Below are 25,766 nucleotides of genomic sequence, written 5' to 3'. Positions count from 1 at the left end.
TTTTTTTTTTTTTTTTCCTTTGGGTCTTCACAAGTTACTGATCCTAAAAATCATAGTTTCACACTACTGTGAAGTTTACAGAATTGAACTTTTCTATTTAAATAGTATAAAACTTATTGAAGTAAGGTAAATATCTGACCTCTAAGCTATTGTGATGTATTTGTAATTACTATAGGAGAAAAGTAATGTTAGATCATAGTTCATAAATATTTTGCTATGTTCACTGTTGTATCTCACCTGTTAAAGTAATTTTTTAAACCAATTAAATTGATGCATTTTTAGAAAAATAAGGATCGATATGGATTTGTCATTTTTCAGATCCCATTTGGAAAGCATATCTTCATCTTAAATTTATATCTGTTCAATACGAAAGAATGTGTATATTTTATGACTTGTGTTGCCTGAAAATTTTGATATATCGTCGTTAACAGAAAAGTTTCTTTAGGGTTATTCAGAGAAGAAAACTGTAGGTCAATTTAATATTTGCTGAAGTTACTCAGATTCATCACAGATAGGAGCCAGCACTTAAGGAGTTAACATATCTGATTAGAGGGACAGGAAATCTGGCAGCTATTGAAGAAAGGAGACCTAATGGTGCACACAAACAATTTGTCAGTCTTCTTAAATGTGAATAGCTTTCCGCAAAGTGGCTGCTCTTGCTTTGTTTGAACAGGCTAAACTTTTCCTTTTTGGACCTTAAATCTTAGAAGTGAAATGCGATCCACATATTCAATCACAATCATTTAATTCAAAGCATATTTTGATTGGAACAAAGTTGACATAGAAAGAAACTTTAGAATAAAAAAGTTGAAAGGACTTTATATCATATATTTAGCAGGAAAATTTGAAACAGTTCTAATTAGGCTGAAAAAAACAGCTTTCTTCAATGTAAATTACAAAGGTCATATATCAATGTTAAGGAAACATTACCACTAGTGTTTGAAATCCAGCACATGCAAACATAACAGCCCAGTCCATTTTAAGTCTGTGTGTGTATGTGTGTGCCTGCACACATGTATAGAAAGAATACTGCATTACATTTATTTCAAATGAAAAATGCTTTAAATTTCAGGTTCACAATTTTGTACATTATCTTCTTGCTAATCCAATTATTAACTCATTTAAAATATATCACTGTGTATAATTAGATGAATTAATGTTCTTCCTAATAAGCAAAATTAAAAATTTACGAAACTACTTTTTCATTCAGTACATATACAATTAAATGTCTGTTGTAGCTTAAAGTATATCCAGTCAGGAGGATTAAATAGTGATTGTTATTTTTCTATTTGAAACATATAGGAATGGTATTTCTATCTTGGAACCCCACTGGGGGATGGAGGATTCTAGAAGCCTGGAAGTATAAATAGTGGCACTGATGTGCAGAAATTCGCTTCAGTGCAGAGGCTGCAGAGGCCTGTGTTCTGCTGTTTGTGTGATTATTTCTGTACTTAAAAGCCTGTAAGTGATATTTGATCTTTTCAGTTAGGTTTTACAAAATTACATCTCATAGGTATCACTAGGTAGTTGCTTTTTGAGATAGAGTGATATAACATTTAGCATTAATCTGGGAAATATGAGCATGAGAAACACAAATAGTATACAAATACAGCTCTTTGTCTTAAGGTAAACAGGTAAACAATGATATAATAATTTCTTGGGTTAGTGGAAATTGGCTTTCTGTGATTTTATATAATTTTTACATTAGTGAAAATTTAACTTTGCTAGTATCTCTAGTATACTCTAATAGATTAAATACATGATTAATGCCTTTTAGAATTTTTATTTTTAAATAGCTTACTTGGAAAAAGCAAACTATTTCTTTGTTATTGTGTTACACTCTAGAAAAAAACAGTCTTATATGTAACATTTTCAATCAATAAATAATTCATATCCTTTAATGGGTTAGTGTTAGGAAAACATAGATTGCATTCTTTCATTGAGATTTATTGTTAGACACATTTCGTATATGTTATTATTTCTGACACAAGGTTATACAAGCCAGTTATTTATGAATAATTTGCTATTATCTTTACTATATTAAAGCTTTAATTTGTTGATGTTCTGCCTAAGTACCAAACAAGTGAAAGTTACTAATAAGTGTTTGTATTTGACATCTGTACACTGTACTTTTTAGCATATTTCAAGTGTTTTAGTCCCAGCCTAATAGAGCTCATTCAAAAAACAGATATCAGCCCCAAGACAGTTTGCCAAGACTAATATGAGTCCCCCTGGATTGGATTGACTATTTCTGTGAGGCTTCATATGAAAGTCTTTTCATGGTCTTATTTGATCCTTAACAATAAGCCATTAGTCATTGATTTATTTTATAATAACTCACGAGTTGAATATTATTGTATTGTGTTAGGTATTTTAGTGGATTTTCTTTTTTACAAATTTTACTCAGAGCACACATTGGATGTAAATGATGTAGCCAGCCTGCTAGGGGAGCACTAACCATTGATTGGTTGGATTTGAGAGCAGCATGGGAAGAGTGTTACTATCCCCTAGCTGCAGACCATATTTAACTCCAATCTTAATGAGGACTGTCTGTCCTAAAGGGTCTGAAAAATCTCAGATGCTTAGCATTCCACTGGCGTGTGTGTGTGTCTGTGTGTGTGTGTGTGTGGCTAAAATGTGGGTCCAAGTAAAAATTTTATATGAAGAGTATTTTTTAAAAAGTCAATGTATAAGAAGGGCTCTTAAAGAATTTTAGTAGAGGTTTTTACAACTTTTGTTTCTGAATCTCAAAAAATATAATCCTGGGATATTCCACTTTTAATTACTTTCCACAGTGTATTTTCCTTTTCCTGAATTTCCTCCTACTTGTCCTTTCTTCTTCCCTCAAGACTTTGGATAGGCAGCTGTCATTCAGTGACCCCAAAAGGATGAGCTAACTTTGTATAGAAATTATTTCAAAACTTCTTTTATACCTGTCACAGTTGTTCTTTTGGGTACATTTTCAGAGTTTTAGTAAATTATGAGGAATGCTTTGAAGTTCTCTAATGAAATTTTTACTCTGCTAAGAATTTAAAAAGTTCATTCACAAAAGCTAATGTGTTTATCACTCTCTGGAATACAGTGCCAAGTAATTCTGAAAATTACCTGTTGACCCCGAAAGGACTGAACTGCAGCAGCATAAGTGGAGGGAGGGCCTATGGGTTCATAATAGGAGCACAGCGTTGTTCCTTTCAGCATTTTTGCCTAAAATTCTGTAGTGTCAGGATGTAAAGCTTTAAGCATTTAAATCTAACCAACCTCGCCGTTTTGAATGTGAATAAAGAAGTAATCAACCATTGGGAAATTTCAGTTCTTTGTTTGATAACACATAAAATAAAATTACCCTAGTTTTTAGAGCTTTAATATGGAGAAAATTCATTTGTATTTCATCATTTGCTGAGCCTTCGAGAATTTTATAGTCTCAAATCACGAACCACAGACACTCAGGAGACTCCTGACTGTTTTACCTTATTAAACAATTTTGAAATCATTAATTTTTAATTAGCTTGGATGCAGGTTTTTTATTGTTTCAATAGTGAGTGTATATGAACTAAATGTTTTTTATTTAAACTACTGGCGAGAGTATTATTTACATGAATAAGTGTAAGTTCTTCCTGAGAACACATACTGTGAGTTTGCATTGTATAGTAATACTTTTTCTTAGCATCAGAGATACTGCTTATTAATCTATTATAATAGAGCTTTTTGGCAGTTTATTAATTCTGATTTTTGAACAAAACTAAAAAGGATATAAGCTCCAAGATATATATAAGTCCTTCCTTGATTGAAAGTTCTAATTAAGTGAATTGGAGAAAATTAACTGAAATTAGCTGTCAGAAAGTCACATTTAAATGAGTGATGAGCTAGTCTGGCAGTAAACATTTAAATGATATAAATTGCCATTTAAGTGTATGGTTTAATGTTTGTCATGCATTAATGTGACACGAGACTTCAGTGACAATCAAGCAGCTTGCTCTAATTTGAACATATTTAGGGCTTTTGTGTGGAGTGCACTGCACACAAATTAAGACAATTGCTGTTTTTATTGTCACTTTAAACGTGCCCCCCACTCCCCCCATCCCTACCCAAGGCCTGAGTTAATGAAACAAACGTATTATTTTTGTATGCAACTTACATTAGTAGTTCCTAGATGTTTAGATTCATTTGAAATTCATTTACTTAAAATATGAATTTATTTAAAGTGACCCTTCTCTGGTTTGAGAAGTAAATATGAAGTAGTTTTGCGCTGTCTTATTGCTTTACTGAATTGACAAATACAATGAATTTTAAAGTAGATATCTAAAACAATAGCTTTCATATCTATAAAGTAGCTAAATTTTTTTAGGAATATTTCATTTCAGGTATACTTTGAAATGTGAAAGTTGCCCAGTGCCTAGAGATTTATCTACAGAATCATATTTTATATTTTATAGTATTGTGAAACCATATAAAATGCTATTAAATGAAATATATTATTTGTATTTTGCTGTAAACATTTTTCTTATTCAAAGGTACGTATATTAACTCAGCATATATTTGCACAAGAGTACACCTGAGAACCAGCAGGAATATCTTTTGTTGCAAGATGGTATATATCTTACTGGTTGTTCCTATAGAAACAAATCAGTTTTGGAGCTGCAGGTGTAGCTCAGTGGCAGAGTGTGTGCTTAGTATGTGCAAGGCCTGGGGTTCAAACCCTGCCCCTCCCCCAAAGAAATGTTAGTCAATTTTGTTTTAAAACCTACAAATCTCTCCCTCTAATATTTATTTCACTAGCAGCAAGCTGCAAGAAAAAATATCATAATCACACTTTCTCCTCTAAAAATAAGAATTAATTTCAGTGAGGTAGCAGAGATATTTAATAGATAAAGCCAGACATAATTTGGTACACGTTGAGAATTCCTTGACTTTTATAGCATCATTCAGTGATAAACTAGTTGATAATGGTAAACTTTTATGCTGTTATAATTATATAGAATGAAGATTAATACTTCCCTAAAAAGTTTTTAGAACTGTTTAATTTTATAACTTTACTAAATTCAGCAGATGTTTACTGGCACCTGTCATGCTTTTGTCATAGTCCTAGTGAGTGGGAATATAATGATGAATAGGAAACGAAACTTGTGCCCAGCATCTCAACTAACCCCTTGATTATGCCCATTCATTATTTATTGAGCACTGTTATTATAATAGCATAAAGTGTTTGGTTTTATATTGCTACCTAGAATAATAAACCAGTAATTATTAACGTTCACCACAAAATCTAATTTCTTAGAGTAAAAACTCAGTCAAAATAACTAAATAATTTGGGCAGTAGGAGTAGGCTGAAAAATGTTTTAATTCTAGAAAATAAATCATAAATATTTCCAGTGGATAGTAAATTTTTAATGTTTTCACATTTGCTTTCCTGAAGTTGCCTTTACACTAACTGTATGTTCTTTGAAGAATAAATTGAGCACCTGTCAAGGCATGATTTACAAATGTCACCAAGATGGGTCTTCACTGTGCTAATACTTCAGCAGTTCAGCATGATAAATGCCTGGAAGTCTCTTGTTATATGCAGAAAACAGATTCTGGCAGAAAAGAGGACATCAAAATGTGGTTTTTCATGGTGCTGTGTATTGAACCCGGGGCGTTCTCCATGCTGAACACATGCTCTGCCTCTGAGCCACCCCACCATCCTGGGTTTTGTCTCTGGTGTTGCCCTGGTGGCCTGGGATTCTCAGTCCTCTTAATTGGCCTCTGAGGTAGCTGAGATTTTGGTGCTGGCCCCTCACCTGGTTTTTGTGTTGTTAATTTGTTACAGTAAGTATAGTGTTGAATGTTACTTTGTGTCTCCAAGGTTTCTCTGTATTTTAACAACAGAATGGTCTCTACTTTTTCAGGCCTTGGAGAGTGAATTTGTTTCCTGCCAGCTTCACCAGTGGATTGATCTCATTTTTGGCTATAAACAGCAAGGGCCAGAGGCGGTGCGCGCTCTCAACGTGTTCTATTACCTGACTTACGAAGGCGCAGTCAGCCTGAACTCAATAACTGATCCTGTGTTGAGAGAGGTAAGCTGTGTGTGGGAGTCAGGAGCTGAGAGGCGAAATCTTTGGGCTCATGGTACTGTATCACCTTCCCCATACCCTCAGCACACTGCTGAAGAACAGAGAGGGGTGGGATGTGCCCTGAGCTGGACCTGAGTGACTTCACAGGGAGTTGAACTCAGAGCTGCCCTCCACTGCAGTATTTGACTCAATAGAAAATGAGAGCTTTATCGTTTGAACCTCTTATTTACAAGTCATATTTACAATTTTTAAAGCTCTTTGGGCCACTAACATGATTTCAAGTTTAGGAAAATAGTAATTAATTCATTAAAATATGACTTTGAGTATAAATATGTAATGCAATAAAACATTTATATGTAATATATAAATACATATGTAACTGTGTAAAAGCTAATGGTGAGACCAAAGTCTAAAACTGTCCTATGTTATCAAGTTTGTTAAATGTTAATAAGGCTTGTTTTGTTTTTGTCATTTAGCTTCTAAGATAAGACACTCAAAACATGATTTTGGCAAATATAGTATTCACTAAAAATTCTGTAGAACATGCGGCTTTTTAAAATTTCTAATCTAATTATTCTGCTAAGTCCAACATAACTCACATGAAGCAGTAATGCAATTAAATACAACCTGAAACATCTACATGATTTTAGAGCAGAACTATACATAAAACCAAAGTATTTGATTCATAGTGCAAGTTGTATATTTTAAAGGATACATTATTTGTATCATGTAAGGTTTATCAATTTCCATCAGACTTGATGCATTTCTGTGCAGTTCTACTTATGACTTGATTATATGAAAGCATATAAGCACATATTTAAATAAATTGGTATATTTTCACGTGGCTTATGTGCTAGATAAAAGTCCACAAATAAAAGCATAGTGTATTAGATATGCATTTACCCGTAATTGTTCAAAATTTGAATTTCTCTTTTTCATGTTTTAAAAACTATGGAAGTAAGAGAGCTGAGTCAGACTCTGTAAGATCCTTTCATGTTTTTCATTATTTGATAACGTTCTTTTTTGATTTTACTAGAGTAGCAACTATATGACAAAGAGCATTCATAGGATTCTGTATATGAAATTGCAGTTAGAGCGGCATGCAAGTGTTATTACAGGACAGAGCATAATTTCACTGTTAGAACTGAACAGCATGATCCTATCTACTTTCTTTTTGTTTTAGCAATATTGTCACAACAGTATTGAACATTTGCTACTTTTTAAGGGATTCTTCAACAAACTACCTTCTTTTGTTTTTTCTTGTTCCCTTGCAGTAATTATCCATTTTGTAGCTCTATATAGCTCATCTATAACTGAATTTGCCCTGTACATCAATTTTATAATTTCCTATTATACTTCACATATCAGCAGTCTTTGTTATATATAATCTCTGTAGTTTTAATCCTGAAATTGCCTAATATTCCATAGAGTTACATAAAAATGCACTTAACACTCATCTTTCCAACGTGATATACTGTCATTTAAACACTTGTCTTTTGGTGTCAGTCAACCAGCTCTGCCTTTTCCTTCAAGGAGGTTTATGTGACATTTGCATCATGAAACAGTGCTCACCTGTGTGTATCTGCCAAGGTAGTTAGCTGATGGTCACACCATGAGATTGGCTTTGTTTCCTTCTGGGTTTTATTCTGCGTAAATGTTCCTCAGCAATGATTTTGAAAGAAATTTACAGTATAGTCTAGAAGAGTGCTGTGCAATACAGCTTTTATAGCGACCGAAATATTTATATCTGCACTGTACAATATGATGGCCAGAGCCACACATGCTCTCTGTGCACAAACTGTAGCTAGTTCGACTGAGGGGGACCGAGAGTTGGATTTGATTTAGTTTTAGTTAACTTCAGTTGAAGCGAGCACAGAGGACTAGTGGCTGCAACCCTGAACAGGAGAGCTCTAGAGAACTGTGCTGTAATCTTTGTAACCTGATTTCAGAACCTAAGCTCAGGGAATGGGACAATAAGTATTAGCTTGTTTAGTAGGATATTTGGAAATGTATCATTTAGACTTTAGATATGTATTTGAAATATAGATGTAAATTAGACTGTATTTTTCTTTTGCCTAAATGGATTATAATGTCAAATAAAAATACATTTAGACTTTAGATATGTGTTTGAAATATAGGTGTAAATTAGACTGTATTTTTCTTTTGCCCAAATGGATTATAATGTCAAATAAAAATACAAAATAAGGGCTAGGGATTTAGCTCAGTGGTTCCACCACCTGCCTCACAAGTGCAAGGTCCCAAGTTTGATCCCTGCCTAAATGGATTATAATGTCAAATAAAAATACATTTAGACTTTAGATATGTGTTTGAAATATAGGTGTAAATTAGACTGTATTTTTCTTTTGCCCAAATGGATTATAATGTCAAATAAAAATACAAAATAAGGGCTAGGGATTTAGCTCAGTGGTTCCACCACCTGCCTCACAAGTGCAAGGTCCCAAGTTTGATCCCTGGTACAATAAAAAAATAAAAAAAATAAATAAATAAATAAATAAATAAATAAATGTAAAACCATTGTTACCATTTTTGAATGTACAGTTCAGTAGCATTAAGAACATTCTCATAGGGTTGTGGGTGTAGCCCACTGGTAGAACATGTTCTGAGCATGCACAAAGTCCTGGGTGCAAAACATCCCAGTGTTAAAAAAAAAAATCACATTGTTTTGCAACAGTCACCACCACAAATCTCCAGAAGTGTTTCATCTTCTCAGATTGAAACTCCATACATTAAACATTCACTCCCTACTGCTTCCTCTCCTGAGTCCCTGATAACCAAAATTCTACTTTTTGTCTCTATGAATTTGTTTACCCAAGGTACCTCATATAAGTGGGATTATTGATTATTTGTTCTTTTGTGTAAGGTTAATTTTATTTAGCATGTCTTTAAAATTCATCCATGTTGTAGCATATATCAGAATTTTCTTCCTTTTAAAGGACGAATAATATTCCATTAGATATGTGTACTACATTTTACTTCTCTGTTCAACCATCTGTGGACATTGTGGGCTGTGTTTTGACTGTTGTGACTAATCTGAAATTAGCGTATGAGTATTTATTCAAGTCTACTTTCAGTCTTTTGTGTATGTGCACAGTATAGAATTGCTGGATTATGTTGTTCTTCTGTGTTTAACTTTTTGAGGAACTGCCATACCAAATAAATTTTTTATATTTATTTTTCATGATCATCATTTGCTAATGACTATTTAAAGCTTTTGCTTTAAATTTCTTTGACATCCTTCTCTTTCTGATAATCTCAAGTAATTATCAGAAAATTAAGTCTTAACTGGATAGTTTTCCACTCATTATACCAATTTATATTTATAATATATAGTATATGAGACTTTTATAATAGGTCATGTATATTAGATTAGATTCTACATTCAGTAAATAATTGTGACCCATGATGTTCTGAGTGTGATAGGTGTATGATATTCTTGAGATAAGAATACATCTCTGTTACTTAGCATTATTAATATGTTACTAAAATAATCTTTTATCAGTACCTTTCCATACCATTGGCCAGAGCTAAATTTCATAGCAGAATGTAGTGTGATACAATTAACAAATAAATAAGTCGATACAGATTTGACTCCTCTGATGACTACTGGTTGTGTTACTTTGATCTTTAGCCTCTGTTTCCTGAAATACAGACTTAAGTGTGATAATTCCCAACCTGTTCAAGACTGGACAAGACACAATGTATGGAAAGTGCCAGGTGTGGTGCCTTTTGAATCATAGGTGTGCAGCAATTGTTAGCTTCTTCCCTCATGTTGTTTACACTTCGATCCCTGAGTTAGAAAAGTAACAACTATAAAAGGAATATGAACGAGTCATGACATTATAGAATAATAAAATGTTGACCCTAAGAAGTTACTAGATGGCATTTCGTAGAGGACACAGAGTTCATTTTTACGTGAGACAAAAGAAAGCAGAAAACAACAATAATTCATTGTTTTTTAACAACCTTTTATTAAACCCAAATTATGTACTGAGTTCAAAGGATGGAACTCTGAGCTCGAGCTCATTATCTAATAGGAAAGTGGGATAAGCACACAGTCCAAACGTGCTGCAATAGATTCAGTATTGAGGTCAATACATGCATGTGTGGATGCCCAGGCATACACATAGCTGGTAAACCCACACTGAGGCAGTGCAGGCATCTTCTTGGGGAACAGGCAGCTGTAGGATGAGTAAGACCAGTGAGGGGAGTGTGGACACAGGATAGCCATGCTGCGTAAGCGATGATGGCTGGAGAATATGTGAAAGGAGTAGAAAGTGATAAGGAAAATGAGACAGGAGCCAGATCATGGAGAGCCTTCAATACCATATAAATTACACAGAGACCACAGAAGCACTGTGCTGCCAAGTGTATTCCCAACTGTAAAGGAGAAAGTTTTAGCAACTTTATTGAGATACATTTCGCTCACTGAAAGTGTACGATACAATGGTTGTAGTATATTCACAAAGTTTCACGACCATTGCCACAATCTAAGAACATTTTGCCACCACAAAAGGAAATCCTTGTACCATTAGCAGTCCTCCAAGGGGAAACGTTTTTCTGTGAGTAGATAGGTGTTTGATCATGTTTCCTTGAAAAGATCCAAAAACTGGGAAGTATGTCAGACAGACAGGAAAGAAAGCATGTTATGGATGCCCAACCTCTATGAGAAAGTGGGACAGAACAAAGTCCAGAGCACAGATAGAGATAAGCCCTGGCTGGACAGGAGGGAACGATACTGCCTCTTCTGTAATTGGAGAGTCGAAGGTAGCATGGCATGAAGGCTTGTCTGAGTCACTATGTATGAACAAGTTCGGAAGCAGGAAGACTATCTTTATACACATTTGTGCCAAGGGTGAGGTACTATGTATTTATAGAAACACCTAACAGTGATGGATGCTTCATAGGTGCTGCTTAATAATTGTTCTTTTCTGCATTGTTTTTCTGTTTTCAACAGCAGAGTATGGTGGAATATATATATACATAGGACTGAGGGTGAAACAGTGGCCACTAAATCTGTTGAAGGGGATGTTGTTGAAATGTTGAAACATGAGCATGAATTGAGGGTTAAGCGGGGAAGACTGGAAGGGGCAGATGAGCTGGGAGAGTTTACTTTCTCATTCATTTATTCAACAATACTCATTTTGTTCAAGGTCACAGAAATAGAGATGAGTGAGATAGTCAAAGCCCCTTCCTCACGGAGCTCGCATTCCCGTGGGGTGCACAGAAAGTAGACCGTGCAGAGTACAGCTGCAGTTATGGTGATGTGCTGTCCGGCACGTAGGGTAGGATGGGTGGCTCGATGGCAGGGAGCTGTCCTAGCGAGGACAGTCACAGATCGCCTCTGTCCTCGTAAACTCTTCCACTCTGGGGTTGCAGCGGGCTTGCTGTCACTGCCTGCTCGTTTACAGCCCAGCCCATCTGCAGGACACAGCCCTCTCTTCAGCCTCCTTCCACACCACTAATGCGGATGTCCATTTGTACATCCTTGATGATGCCTCTTCAGATCACACAGTCCTCCCAGGATAGACATGTGCCTTTCCAGAGCGTACCGGGCGGAGTAGACCACTTCTGTTCGGTAGATGTACTTTTCGTTCTTACTGTCTCCCGCGACAGACAGTGCAGTGCCTCACACTCCACACTCACATGGTCACACACAGGCGCGGTACCCACATGGAGGTCACACAGTCCCCGACTGCTCTCCACAGCCCATTCCTCTCGAGGAAGCTGCTGTACTAGATTGAAAGGTTAATGCATATGGCATGGTACGTGATCATAAAAATAATCTCTCTAAAAAGAGCACTAAACGATAGAAATAATAGCCATAAGAGGAGGGAGACTAATCAGAGAAACAGCCTGCAGCACATTAAACTTTTATGTTGTTTTTAATTTTTAGAAAACAGCTGGGTTATCAATCTACATAGCTGCATTTACATATATCACACACCAGAAAGAGTTTTTTTCAGGCAAATATGCTAATCTTTTTTCAATTATCTTGTGACCCCATCTAAAGGATATTTTCTTATCTTTAGCTGTTTATCCTGATAGACCTCTTTGCTCTTTTTTGTTTCTCTCTTTGCTGCTATTTTTCCTGTTCTTTCTGTAATTATATTTTAATCTACTCTGCTCTCCTAGCCTTACACATATCACTTCAGAGAGAAGGGCAAATAAATAAAAACCATTTTCTGATCATTAATTCTGCTAAACTTGGCTTGGCTCAGCCTCTCCTGTTCTTCCAGCACTCTCTTAGTTAACATTTCCAAAGGATCCTAAAAACCAAGGAAGAAGTTTTAAAAGGAGAAAAATGAGGGCTGGGGATTTAGCTCAGTGGTGCTGCTGCCTGCCTCGCAAGCATAAGGTCGTGAGTTCAATTTTCCTGATACCAGGGGAAAAAAAGAGAAAAATGAGAGTATTTGAATTCAGGGTCAAATACAAGTAAGGACAAATATTTTTACTACTACAGAAAACCTCTTAAATCCAAATGCACAAAATAATTACACGATAATACCAATATTTATTTTGTAATTTTTCTTTTCAAAAGGTTTAACATAGTATTCTTAATTTCTTTATTATATTTAGAATATAATTGTGTCTTTTTAGGCCTTTGTTCTGTATGCTTATTTATCCAGAATTCACTTATGAGTTATACTGTGTTATGTGGCTTTCTGTTGCTATGATAAAATTGCTCAGAAAACCCGAAAGGAGGAAAGACTCATTTGGCTCCCAGTTTCTGAGATGTAGATCATGATTATCCGGCTGTGCTTTCAAGGCCAGGGCAGCAGAGTGTGGCACAGCAGAGCTGCTTGCCTCACGGTGGCCAGGAAGGCAGAGGAGAACAGAGTCTACCTTGGCCCCACCTCTCTGAAGTCTCCATCGTCTCCCAGCCACCCACTCAGCTGTGCATTTGTCCGTGGGTTAATTCACAGATGAGGAGGGGGCCTCAGGGTCCAGTAACCTCCCAAGGCCCTACCTTTGCACATGGCTGCATTTCGGATCGCACCTCCCACACAGGAGCCATTGTGGGGTGGTTTATGTCAGCCACGACACACACAAATGGTATTTGCTAGATCTGAAAGTTAAGAACTCACTGTCTGGCTCACAGTATCTTAGTATGAAACAGTTCAGTGGAGTTCGGTAGGTGAGAGTTTTTTAAGAAAGAGGAGAGGCGGTCAAAGCAGGGGACATGGCATGTGGGAAGGAGCACAGGATGGCACGGAGTAAACCATGTGTTAGGTGAGAAGAGCGTAAGACCTTGGTAATAAACAGCAGCAGGTTGCTGACACCTGTAAAGCATGTTTGCCAGCTGTGTATGTCTCCGTCAGCGGTGGAATCCATCACCATCTCCCCCAGACCGACTGTAGTAGACCCAGGTCACCTGTGTCTTCCCGTGCATTCCAATTCCACAGAGTTGCTTTAACACTGAAACAGTGTTTTAACACTAACCAAGGCATGGAACACTGCAACCACATTACGTCTCCACCCTATTTCACATTAAGCAGAAATAGAATCCTGATTGCTCTGACCGTGCCTGCCTCTCTGATCTCGTGTCCTGCCATTCTCTTCCACGCACGTGTCCTGCCACACTGAAGTTCTTTCTATTGCTGGTCATGTTATGTTTGTCCCTGACTAGCACTATTTTATGAGAGCCCTTTTCTCTGGCCATCCCAGATTGTCACATGCCTCAAGGCCATCTCATCAGAGAGGGCTGCCTGGAGACATTCAATCTAAGTATCTTTTTGGACTCTCTCAGTCTGTATTTGCTGCCACAGAGTGAGTAGTTTATAAACAGCGGAAGTGCACTTCTCATGGTTCTGTGGTCCAAGATCAAGATGCCTGCAAGGAAATGTCTGGAGGCCTAGTCCCCACTTCAAGATGGTGCCTTATTTTTGCATCCAGTAGAGTGGACAAATGCTGTGTCCTTGCACAGCAGAAAGTGGAAGGGGGAAAAGATCTAATCTAGTTCCGTCCAGCCCTTCCTTTCATGGGGGGGGGGCGTATGACTTAATCACATCTCGAAAGGCCCCACTTCTTAACACCACCACAAATGGGGAACATTCAGACAATAGCAGTAATTTTAATTTAAAGCTAAAGAATGTGACATGCACAGTTTTTTGAAATCTTTTAAAACTTACTTGACTTGGGCGTATTTAATTTTCATAAATGTTCCAGAAGTGCTTAGAAAACAGTGGGTCAAGTTTTAGGGCAAGAGTTCATTTTGCAGTAAGATAGTGGGTCATGGGGAAGCATAGTAAGTATAGATTACTGTGTTATGGATGATACTGTTCTGCTGCTAGCTGCCTTGGGACCATGAGGCAGGAGGATTGCAAGTTTGAGCCCAGGTTGGGCAGTTGAGCAATTTAACAGCGCCCTATCTCAAAATAAAAATGCCTGGGTAAAAGAATCATACTAGAGTGATGTATGTGCACCCATATTTATAGGGGCACAGTTCGTAATAGCCAAAACTTGGAAACAGCCCAAATGACCATCAACTGGAGACTGGATAAAGATATGGTTTTTCTATAAAATGGAGTACTACTCAGCCATAAAGAATGAAAATTAGAAACATTTATAGCTAAATGGAAGCACATTGAGGCTGTACTCTTAAGTGAAATAAATAGGACACATGAATAAATACTGAATAGTTTCTCTGGTCTGAAAAACTAAAAGTGTAAATAAGGTTCAAATGGTATAGTTGAGTGTGAAATAGGAAGAAAATGGCTAAGGGGAAGTGGGAAGGGAAAGGAAATAAGGAAAAAGAAAAAAGGAAAAAATGGAAACAAAGTCTTTGTAAATAGGGAAGGGTGAAGGGAGGGCAGGGGTATGGGGAAAGTGCAAGAACCAAGTCATACCATGTAAAGGTACAAGATCCCAATGATAAATGTAACTGTACTGTTTGCTTTAAATGTACCAATAAACTTAATGGGTGAACAAAAGGGGGCTGGGGATGTAAATCGGCACAAGGGCTCTGAGTTCAGTTCCTAATGCTATTAGTTAACCTTAATCTGAAGTCTGCCATGCTGTCATTCTTGCTCAAGTCTGTGCTCTCTTTTCCCCTTTTCCCTGTTCCTGCTCTTAACCTGGGAATTCTCACTCCTGCTTGGAGCCATATGCCTGCCTTTTAGTCGCTCCTCCTCTTGCTCTATAATTCAGTAGTTTTTGTATGCAATAGCCTGAAAGGGCAAGCAGCAATATTTGATAGAACTAAATTAAAGGTAAAGTAAATGGACTTTGAAAACTGCTGTATAGAAAGCCAATTTTGAGAAAATACCAGATAGAAAAACATGAATGACAGTAGTCAAAACACTGTCTTGCTCATGGAACTAAAGTTCATGAATGAAATAAAGCTTCCAGAAACAAGTATATTACAGAGGGGAAGATTCAGTAAAGGTGATATTTTAAATCACTAGAAAAAGGCTGTTTTACTCATATGTAATGGTAAGACAGCTAATTATTTAGATATTAATTAATATAGATTCTCTACTTGATATATTAAAGAAAAGTAACTCACGAATGTATCACATGTATTTGCTTAGAAATAATGATTATATAAATATGAAAAAATGAAACTACAGAACTTATAGGTGAGTAGTTTTATAATATTGGAATTTGTTAGACCTTTGTAAGTCTAACATGAAAACCAGACATCACTAAGGAAATTTTTTTTATATATATTTAAGCCATGTGAAAACCAAAGTTTCCATACATCCGGAACTAAGACAACAGATAAAGTACAGGGCAAATAATTCACACACCACATATGAAAAGTGATTTATCTTCATTAGTAATTAGTGACATTCAATTTAAAACAATAGCATTTTTGCATATGATTTATCTAAGATTAAAATAATGAAAGTGTTTAATGTTGGTAACAGTATTTATAGCAATCTGTGTCAATATTTATGTTTATGTACTATTTACTTAGAATTTTAACCAAAGAGAATAAAATATGCAAAATGGTATTTTAAATTTCTTAATTTTATTTCATTCAGAAATACCTTTAGTCTCAATTTTCCTTTCTTTTTTATTTCACCCACTAATCTGTAGGGTTTTTTTTTCAGATTTTTGACCAATTTGAGTTTATTTCTTTATTTTCCCCATGGTATTTGACAGGGAACAAAAGAAACCTTCTTTCAGGGAAAATATCTTCGATATATCACTATAAATTATACTTCTTGTCTCCATTACCTAAATGTAGGAAAGCTTTTGACCAAAGATTTGAATTCTGGATCTCTGGATTCATTACTTAATGGAGACAGACAGACAGAGAGAGAGAATGTGAAATCAGAAGAGGATTAAAAAACTTAATTTTCAAAGCAATAGAAAGCAGAAACATTTTTAAATATAATAATCCAAGGTAAAAGAATGGAGAGCCTCCTTCCCAAATGCGGGCTTTGTTAACTGACGTCAGGGTCACGTGATGCAGTAAGCACGAGCACTTCCTGCTTGCGGGGATTGACACACACACAGAGCCTGTACGCAGAAATTGTACCATGGCTTGAAATTGTACCATTGGAAATCATTTATTTGACGGCAAGTCTTTTTTTTTTTTTTCTTTAAAGAAAATCCTTTTCAATCCTTCAGCTCTCTGGGAATAGGGCTGGGTAGGACATTTTGGTAAAAGGGAAGGTACAAACACAGCACAGAGCCCAGAACAGCCTGAACAGAGCAGTCGGGACAGATCTGGGGTGGCCAGGAAGATAGAGGACAGGGTGGGTGGCAGCCTGGTGGCTGAAAGATACAGGGCAGCCCCTGATGTTCCTCGTAGAACTCCTTTAATGTGAGTAGTGTTGCCTGTGCTTTTTCATCTTGCACTTTGTTATAGGTACTCACTATATTTCCTGCAGAAGTATAATTTTCTCCTCTACTTTCAAGCATATACAAGTTGCTTTATGTTTGTAAGTTTGAAGATGTTGTTTTCCTTCTGAGAGCACATCTCAGCTCCATCCACTGCATTATGGGGAGGAGGTGGGGGAAAAGCCACAGAATTGCTTAGTTTGAAGATACACACACACACACACACACACACACACACACACACACACACACACAGTCTCATAACATGGAAGTAAAACCTGAAAATCTCCGCTAAGTTGTGTTTATTGTCAGCAGTTGCTTTTCCCTCTTCCAAGCTTGCCCTTCCAGATACTGTTTTAGCAGCTCATAATCGCTCTGAGGTCTGTTTTCTAAAAAGGAGCAGCAGCAGTGTTTAAGTTTACATGACCCCAGTTTCATAACAGCAGTAGCAAATCAGATATCTTATCCGAGGAAAAGCATTTTTGGCTTAGGATTCCATCACTCTCTTGGTGGGAGTCAACAGCTCGGTTAGCTCCAGCCTTGCTGCAGAACACTGGCTGCAGTGAATCTTTCAGAAAGCATAAACACAGTTGGTATTTATAGCATTGTTAACATTTGCTAAATAGTTGGAGGAGTGGTCTGTAAGTCTGTTTAAAGCAGGTAGGGCAGGAATCTGTTGTGACTGCAGTGAGATTTAAGACTAGAACAACACCATTACAGTGGTTGTAGCAATGTAGTAAATTAGAAGTATTCAGTGGAGTTCCAGTTTCAGTTTCACGGAACTCTAAGCCAAAGTGTTACAGAAACAATCCCAAAGCATCTTTGGCCAGAAGTGTGTTACACAGATGGCATATTTGACACAGTCCAGGGCAGGAACTATACAACGAAAGCTAAATAAACGGTAAGGATTAGTCAGATTTTAATTGAAAACCTACATAAAAATACCATGAAATTATGCCAGACTTTCTTGTACATCAGAACCACAACAATCAGACAGTTTCTCTTACTCAACTGAGACTCAGAGTTGTCAGTAAACCTGATATTTGCATTTTGCTCTTTATTATGCCTATTGCAGACTTACTAGTTAAGTAGATAAATAGCTAAATAATACAGCCAAGAACACAAAGTGAGGTATTCATAATTTTGTAATTTTTGTGTTTCTATCAACTACCTTTAGAAATCTGTTACCCATTCTGTTTTCATGGTGTTTATCATGAATCCATTTCTTTTGGTCCCTGTCTTCACTTTGCATTAGTGACTGAATTTTGTTCTCTAAGTTTTAAACTAAATACAAGCATTTAGAAATAGTAAGATAAAGATGCACAAACTTGAATCTGTATAAAATTATCAGCATGACATATGTAAGTTTTCAAAATAATGACTGATTTCTAGTAAGGACAAGAAAGTTGGTTTAGATTTTCGATACTGCTTTTTGTTTTCATTATTGGTGCAAAGAAGCAACTGAAATTCTATTATTATTTGAATCAAGTACAACATTTCTAGATGTTAACAAACTATTTTACAACAGTAAATTTCCTATCTTAACCTCTTTCTACCCCTGACAGTCAAGGAGCTTATTGTTTAATTTGTCTCTGTCTCATGTAGGTGATCAGGATGTACAAATGTTGTTGAGAAAATGGAGAAGTTTCCTACTAAGTGAACGATAGATGAAATGATTGCATCCTTTAATGATGTTGTTTAGACAAATTTAAATGATTTTAAAAAATAATTTAACCTTCTGAATGCAGTAAATTACTTCTGTTTTGTTTCAGTTTTTTAAGAACTTTTCATTGTGATCACTGTGTTCGCCTTTTGACATTGGCAACCTCTTTGAAGACATTCCACTTATTTTTCTAGTCAGGCTGCTTTATCTACTAATTTCCAGTAGCCAGAGATGGAGGTGTTTTCAATGAGCACATCAGTGTTCTAGACAGAGATACTGTTTGAAATTATCCATGAACACAGAGCCACTGGACATTATTGAGTGACGTTTGTTTCTGTTGGTTGTGTCTGCTCTGACTAGCTGGTTTCTTTCAGATTGGCAGCTGGGATTATGCTGTAGTAGACGGACAGCTACAAGAACTGGAGATTGTCGTAAGGGTGGGCTGGCCTGAGTTTAATGTGCTTGCCAAGTATGGGCTCAGTTACAGGGCACCGATGAGAAAGTCTGTGCCTATTTCCAGAATTACAGTTACTTCATGTTGTACCTTTGTATTTTAATAGTATTATTTGAATAAATCTTTTGATAAAAATACTCCATTCCTACCCTAATTTTCCCTTTCCCCTGATTTTTTAGCCTTGCAGTCTTATTTTTTAAATCAACTTTATTATATTTAGTATGCTGTTCTTTTTATTCTTTATGGACTCTACATCATGACATGTATATGTCTCCATTTGTCTAATGTATTTTTGATGTTTGGAGGAAAACAGTATCATTACTTAGAATTTTATACACTTATTAAAATAATCCTAAATGATAGCAAAATATTGTCAAAACCAAGAGATCCTTGAAATCAAATGGAAATAGAAAGTAAGTTCAGTATAAAAATTAACTTTGTTAAAAAGGTCTATTCATTTAACATTTTTGGTCAATTACCAGCTGGGGTTTTTAGTGGTTAGGTTATATTTCTGGCTGTTACATTAATGGATAAATTAAATTTCATAGTTATATCAAATATTGGAAGTTCTTTTCAGATTTTTATATTGTCTTGGTATTCTTTTTCCTTCAAAATGTAAAGTTTTTATTCTTTATTTCAAAACTAATTCATTCTTCTTGCTATTCTCTCTCTCTTTTTTTTTTTTTTTTTTGGCTTTATTGGTTTTTTTGGGTACTGGGGATCAAACTTGGGCCCTTGCACTTGCAAGGTAGGCGGCGGAACCACTGAGCCAAATCTCCGGCCCTAAAAGTAATTCATTCTTATGTAAAATGTCAAATGGTATAATAGTGAGGAAAGTATAAATTTTTATGTTATCAATCTTTTCATTCTTCTTCACCAGAGAGAAAAGCTTGTAATAACATATTCCAGATGGTACATGCTGTGGTATTTCTGTATGTATATGTATGTGCTCATATAACACATATGTGGGTATTATATATGTACATATTTCTATTTGCATACTTTCATAACTAGGAATTTTTCTTTCATCAGTGCACTATAATTTTCATATATGTTACATATACCTTAATGTGCTTCAAAGGCTGCATAGTTCTATTCTTTCAGGGTTCATCAGGTAGTTTTCCTATACATTTTTCGTTGTGAAGAATTCTGTTGTAACTGTCTATACTTCAGTCATAATGCATCCATTTGATTTTTTCCTAATAAAATTTTCTAGAAGTAGAATCAATATATCAACTTTATTAGAAAACATTAAATCTGACTCTCTGAAATTTTAGATATTTTCTCTAATTTCTCAAATTTTAAAAATTGTTAAATATTCAAGTGTAAACTAATGTGGAATTACTTCTGTTCAGTTTGACCTATTTCTTTACTATATTTCTGTTTTATGTGGATAATTTTGCATTCTTTATGATCAAAATATAGGCCAGAAAATATTTAAACATTTTTCTTATTAAATTTAAAATATTCCATTTCCTAGTGTATCCTGGTCTAAAAAATTGCCTTTTTTTCCTGAAAGGCTGCTGTGGTAGTTGTTTGTTTGTTTTTTTTTTAATTTGTTCTTTATTGTTTGAATGCTGTGTTTTTTATTTCTGGGGCACATTGAATGTTTGCATTTCAATCTTAAAGGATTTAAACAACTTGAATTGGACTTATTAGTTTTATAATCTGTGAATTTATTTCTCCGACCCCTAAAAACTCTCTATTTCTTAGGTTAAGAGGATGCCTTCTTTTTGCCCCCCTTACTCTCCCTTCTCCCCCTTCCTTTCTTCTCTTTTCTTTTCTTTTCTTTCTTTTTTCTCTTTCCTTCCTTCCTTTATTCTGTTCTTTTCTTCTTTTACTTTCTTTTCTTTTCTTTCTTTCCACCTAGAGATTTTATCCAAACAATGCCACATTTATTCATATATTACATAATTTTCTCTTTGAGGATTTTCATCTCATTATTGTCAAGTACTTGTTATGGATCCTCTTTTGACCTTAGCAGTTATTATCAGAAGTTTTCCTTGAAGAATTAAATACAAACTTGAACAGAGAATGAGCAAGTAGTCATTTGATTAGTAGGGCTCTTTTTAAACCTGCCAGTATCAAAGCTAGATAGCAGCAGTGGCTCCAAAAGTCAGCAAGACAGACGGGAGGCTGTGAGGGGAAACTGCCAAGTGTTCTGCAAGTTGTGTTCGGTTTGAATTCAAGTCTGAAGAGAGAGAGGAGACTCAGTCACTGCTGTGCCATGTAACCCAGTAGAAATCACTGAGTGGTTTTAATGTGACTCTATAAATATTGAAAAGAATTAAGTCTAAGTTACAAAATCTTACTACACATTTAGTAAAACCTTAAACAAGAATCCTAAAACAGCTTTCTAGAACTTACTTTTAGTTATGTCAGAAAATTTTACTATAATAATAGATAGCATAGTTTTTCTTAATGAATTATTTAGTTTCTTTTCCCTCCTCTCCCAATAATGCTTTAGATATAAATACATAGGGGATAAAATGCAATTTCAGAGTTTTATGCTTAAGAGAAACCATACACATAGTGATCACATCCATATGTTTAAGTTATTGCTGTCCTAACCCTCATCTTAAAGTAAAATTTTATATTTATTGTTGGTTACTGAGTGTTATATTGAGTTAATTTGTTTCTTCAGTTACATTGAAAAGCCTGGTTCAGAAAGACTTAGAAGAATCTTTGTTACGTTGAAGCCAGGTACTACATTGTATCTAAGCCAGTACTACTTTTCTTTTGCTTCTTCCTTTCACTCTGTGTAGTGTGTGTATCTGTACTTTCTCTGTGTTGTTACTTTTCCTGCTTTAAAACTATTCAAGTATGCAGTAGTTGGCCCAAAATCAATAGAACACGCTGACTGTTGAAAATCTCTTCATAATATTTCCATTTGGAAATCCATCAATAAATTCTCTAGGTAATATTTGAGACGCTGTTTGTAAAATATGAATAGGTAATTTTACCGGGATATCTTCAAATATTTGCATGGTCTTTTTATTAGTGTGCTTTTCAACATCTGGAATGATGCCTGCTGAATTCAGTTTTTATTATACAGTGGAATAGCAGTCTATTTATGGAAATGATTGGGAATTGATGAATAACAATGTTAAGTAATAAAGCAAAATTTTTAGTAGAAATGTTTAGTACAATGTTTTATTCAGTACGAGGGTGTGCTGAAATCATGGTAACAGTATCGTTTAGCTTTATCCCTGCTGAGTGAAATTACCTTGTGTGGCCATTCATATTAACTGAGCACCTATTATGTGCCAGGCTCCAGAAGCACAGAAATACTTGGCAGTCTTTTTTCTTAAGGAGACTCATGATCCATGGAATAAGACAGAAAATTCAACCAGAAAGTTAGTCCATAATTAGGATATTAGGTAACGACGTTAAAAATAGATTTGTGCACGCTGCTGTGAGAGTCATGTGGGAGGGACAGCTGCAGTTTGGGTATGGTCAAGAGTCCAGAGAAGCCCAAACTCAGTGTGAAAGAATGACGAAGGCAATCACAAGGAGAAAGGGAATAGAAAAAGTAGGACTAGAAAATATATACAAGGGTTTAGCAGCAATATGACACATTGCATGCCATATTATTTGTTGTGAGAGGGCTGGGCAGGAGTGAGCCTGGGGACAGGCAGGGCTGGATCATTGCTGCTGTTAGTCTGCTGAGAACTTACTTAACCCCACAGGACCCTGGGTTAAATGTTTTACACACAGGTGAAAATAACATCATACACTAGCTAACGGCTTACTAAATGCAGGGAACTGTTCCAAACGCTTTATATTATCTAACTTAACCTTCACAACAACCCAATAAAAGATCTACAACTATTAGCACAGTTTTTAGAAGAGAAAACAGAGACAAAGAAGGCTAAGAAACTTGCCCAGATTACTTAGCTAGCGTGTGACAGTGCTAAGATTTATACTGAACCAGTCTGATTTCAGTATCTGCATACCTAACCCTAGACTCTGAGGCCACTGCATGATAAGGAATTCTTTAATTAGAGAAGTTGCATTATCAATTTTCCCACTTTGGACTGAACATCTTACAAACTGGTTTGTGTTCAACCCATTAGGAAAAAAATAATGAAGACTGCCACCTCATGCTTACTCACTACAGTCTATCTTCATTTGTGTATAGCCTTGCTTTGGAGATCAAATAATAAATTGCTTAAAGGCAGGAATACTGCCTTACTTGTCAAGTCATCTGTCGTACATTGCGGAGACTCAGCCCCTCTGAGATAACCTGAGGCCGTGTGTGTTAATAATTATTGAAGTGGGCTAACAGATGGGGCTTCATTAACCTGTTCCATGAAAAAGTTTACATAATACATGAATTTTTAAAGGAGATCATCTGAGAACAAAACTAATTGGGAATGTGACTTCTTTGAAAACACTGCAGGTAGGGTCAGGGATTTAGCTCAGCAGTGCCGCCAACCTGCCTCAAGGTCCTGAGTTCAGTCCCCAGTACCAAAAAAACAACCAACCCAGTGAAGATATTTGGTGGAGTGTGGACTTTACACATGTGTGAGGGTTCCTGTCTTCTAGAGCTCACTGTCTTTACATTCTCTCTTGCTCTGTTCAGAAGCTGCATGGACAAAGGAAGAGAGGGAAATGATCATATTTGTCAAAGGAGTTTTTCACATCACATGTGCTCCCAGATTTGTCACTCAGCATTAACAGTCACCGATCCAGTGGGACACTAGAAGGTTGTCATGTCCCTCTAGTGTGTGAGGCTGTACAAATGAAAATTCCTGCTGCCTGTGACTTTCTGAGCTTCCCTGAGAGACGCTGTACTGCTCCCCATTGTCCCCCACACCCCCATTTTGCCCTGAATAACTGTGCTCATCTGCCAAGCTTGGTTTGTGTCTCTGTAGGGCCCTAGATGAATCGTGACGTTTCTGGCCCTCCTTGCTATATAATGTGTTCCAGATACTGTCCTACTTGCTTCTCGTACTAAAACACAGCATGCCTGTACAGACAGCCTGCCTGCTCTGTCAGAGGTTAACGTGCCGGGAGCCAGTCAAATGTGCATGGTAGTCAGCAGGCGCAGCAAGCAGTAAGATTCATTGACGATGAGGACGACCATCCTAGGAGAGGGTTACAGGGTCTCTCTCCCTGCCCTCTCTGCTTCCTGGCTCCCATGAGGTGAGCAGCTCTCCTCCATCCAGGCCCCTCCACCATGCCTTTTGGCTTTGGAGCCAGCCAACTGTGGACTGAAAATGAGAGCCAAGATAAACCTCTGCTCCTTTCACTGTAGGAGTCAGGCGTCTTTTCCCAAGGATGAGAAAGTGACTAAGACCACAGGACAGTGGAAAATATGTTAGAAATGGCATTTATTTACACAAGGAAACCAGCTCGATTGAGAAAGAGCACTTGCATGAGAGAGTAAGACGGGGAATAAAACCTTCCGTGCAGGCGCTGGGCCTGTCTCTAAGTACTGGGGATTACTGAAGACACTGAGTAGAGGACGCTGTGCAGAGGAGAATCTGGGGAGCATGCTGCAGAGCACACTGAAGGCAGGAACTGAACACAGGGAAGTGAGAAGAGAGACAGTTACAAGGCTCGCACTTGAAGTTACGAATATAAGAAACTGCAGAAGTGACTGGGCTAAGTGGCTGCTTATATGTGGTTAACACTGGTAAGATTCTGAGCATAAACAAAGAAAAATTCAAAAAGGAGTCTGACCCTTCACTGAGGAGTGCTAGAATAAAATTAGTTTTTCCATGTTTTAGACACGTGCATTTTAGGTGTGCTGAGGCACGAGCCCAGTACCCATACATAGACGGCAGTGTTGGGATGGACACTTCAGCCTGGGAGTCTTCCAAACAGGACGAAGGTCTGAAGTCCACTACAGCAAATTTCCAGGACAGGAAATTAAGAAAATCCGAGCGTGAATAAAAGAGGATTATAGTGAGGAAGAAGGCAGCAGGGCTGGGATATGATGCAGTAGTAGAGCACGCCCTGGGTTTCATCCCCAGCACCACCAACGCAACAACAACAAAACAGAACAGTAAGAGCCAAAGAATAAAGGAGTAGGAGGAGTACTGCGTGGACATAGGAGAAACAGTCCAGTGTAAACCACTGGCACCACAAACAATGCGAGGAAACTGTCGTAACTACTTCAGAGGTCAAGTTGAAGGGAAAGTGGCAGGTGAACTTTGAAAGGACGGAGAGAATCTGGCATTACCAGTTGATGGTAGAAAGTGTGACTGGAAAGTTTTGAAACCACAGTCAGTAGCTTACAGCAGTGATGGTGAACATTTCAGAGACGAGAGCCCAAACTGGCACCCAAAATCCACTTACTGTTTTTAATACAAAGTGCCGACACTGCAATTAAACCCGAACACTGACTGAGGTTTTAGTTTAGAAAAAAAATCTCAGACATTACTTTTTGTTTTTTGTATTAAAAGCAAATAACATGTGTGCCATACGTTCGCCACCCCTGCCTTAGTCTTTTTCCATGATTTTCATGCTCAAAAACGGGGCTAGTGTCTAAGAATTCAGTACCATTTTTTTAGATCTTTTGAGGACTTTAGAAGAACTTTATTCCTGTGATTACTCCATCTTTGAGATCGGATAACGAGACCACTGTAGTATGTGACTTGAAAAAGCCTTCTCAGAGTGGCTAACAATGTGCCAATACTGTTAGATAAAATGGAATTTTAAAAGTGTTACGAAGTGTTTACCTTGGGCCAGGGATTTAGCTCAGTGGTTCCGCTGCCTGCCTCACAAATGCAAGGACCTGAGTTCGATCCCCGGTACCAAAAAAAAAAAAAAAAAAAAA

At 36.7% G+C, this 25,766-nt stretch overlaps 1 protein-coding gene across 3 annotated transcripts in view; it reads left to right on the top strand.

The window, feature by feature from the left end:
- Lrba (LPS responsive beige-like anchor protein) overlaps positions 1–25,766 on the top strand; it is a 452,811-nt gene that overhangs the window by 375,639 nt on the left and 51,406 nt on the right. For all 3 annotated transcript variants that reach the window (XM_033760036.1, XM_010632727.3, XM_010632728.3), the window contains one exon: positions 5,886–6,053. In XM_033760036.1, coding sequence (XP_033615927.1) covers positions 5,886–6,053 — 168 coding nt within the window. The remainder of the gene's footprint in view (positions 1–5,885; positions 6,054–25,766) is intronic.

The sequence above is a fragment of the Fukomys damarensis genome, unplaced genomic scaffold (genome assembly GCF_012274545.1).
Source record: "Fukomys damarensis isolate Sample0158 unplaced genomic scaffold, DMR_v1.0_HiC HiC_scaffold_38, whole genome shotgun sequence".
Lineage (NCBI taxonomy): Eukaryota > Metazoa > Chordata > Mammalia > Rodentia > Bathyergidae > Fukomys > Fukomys damarensis.
This window is presented reverse-complemented; position numbering and strand designations above follow the sequence as displayed.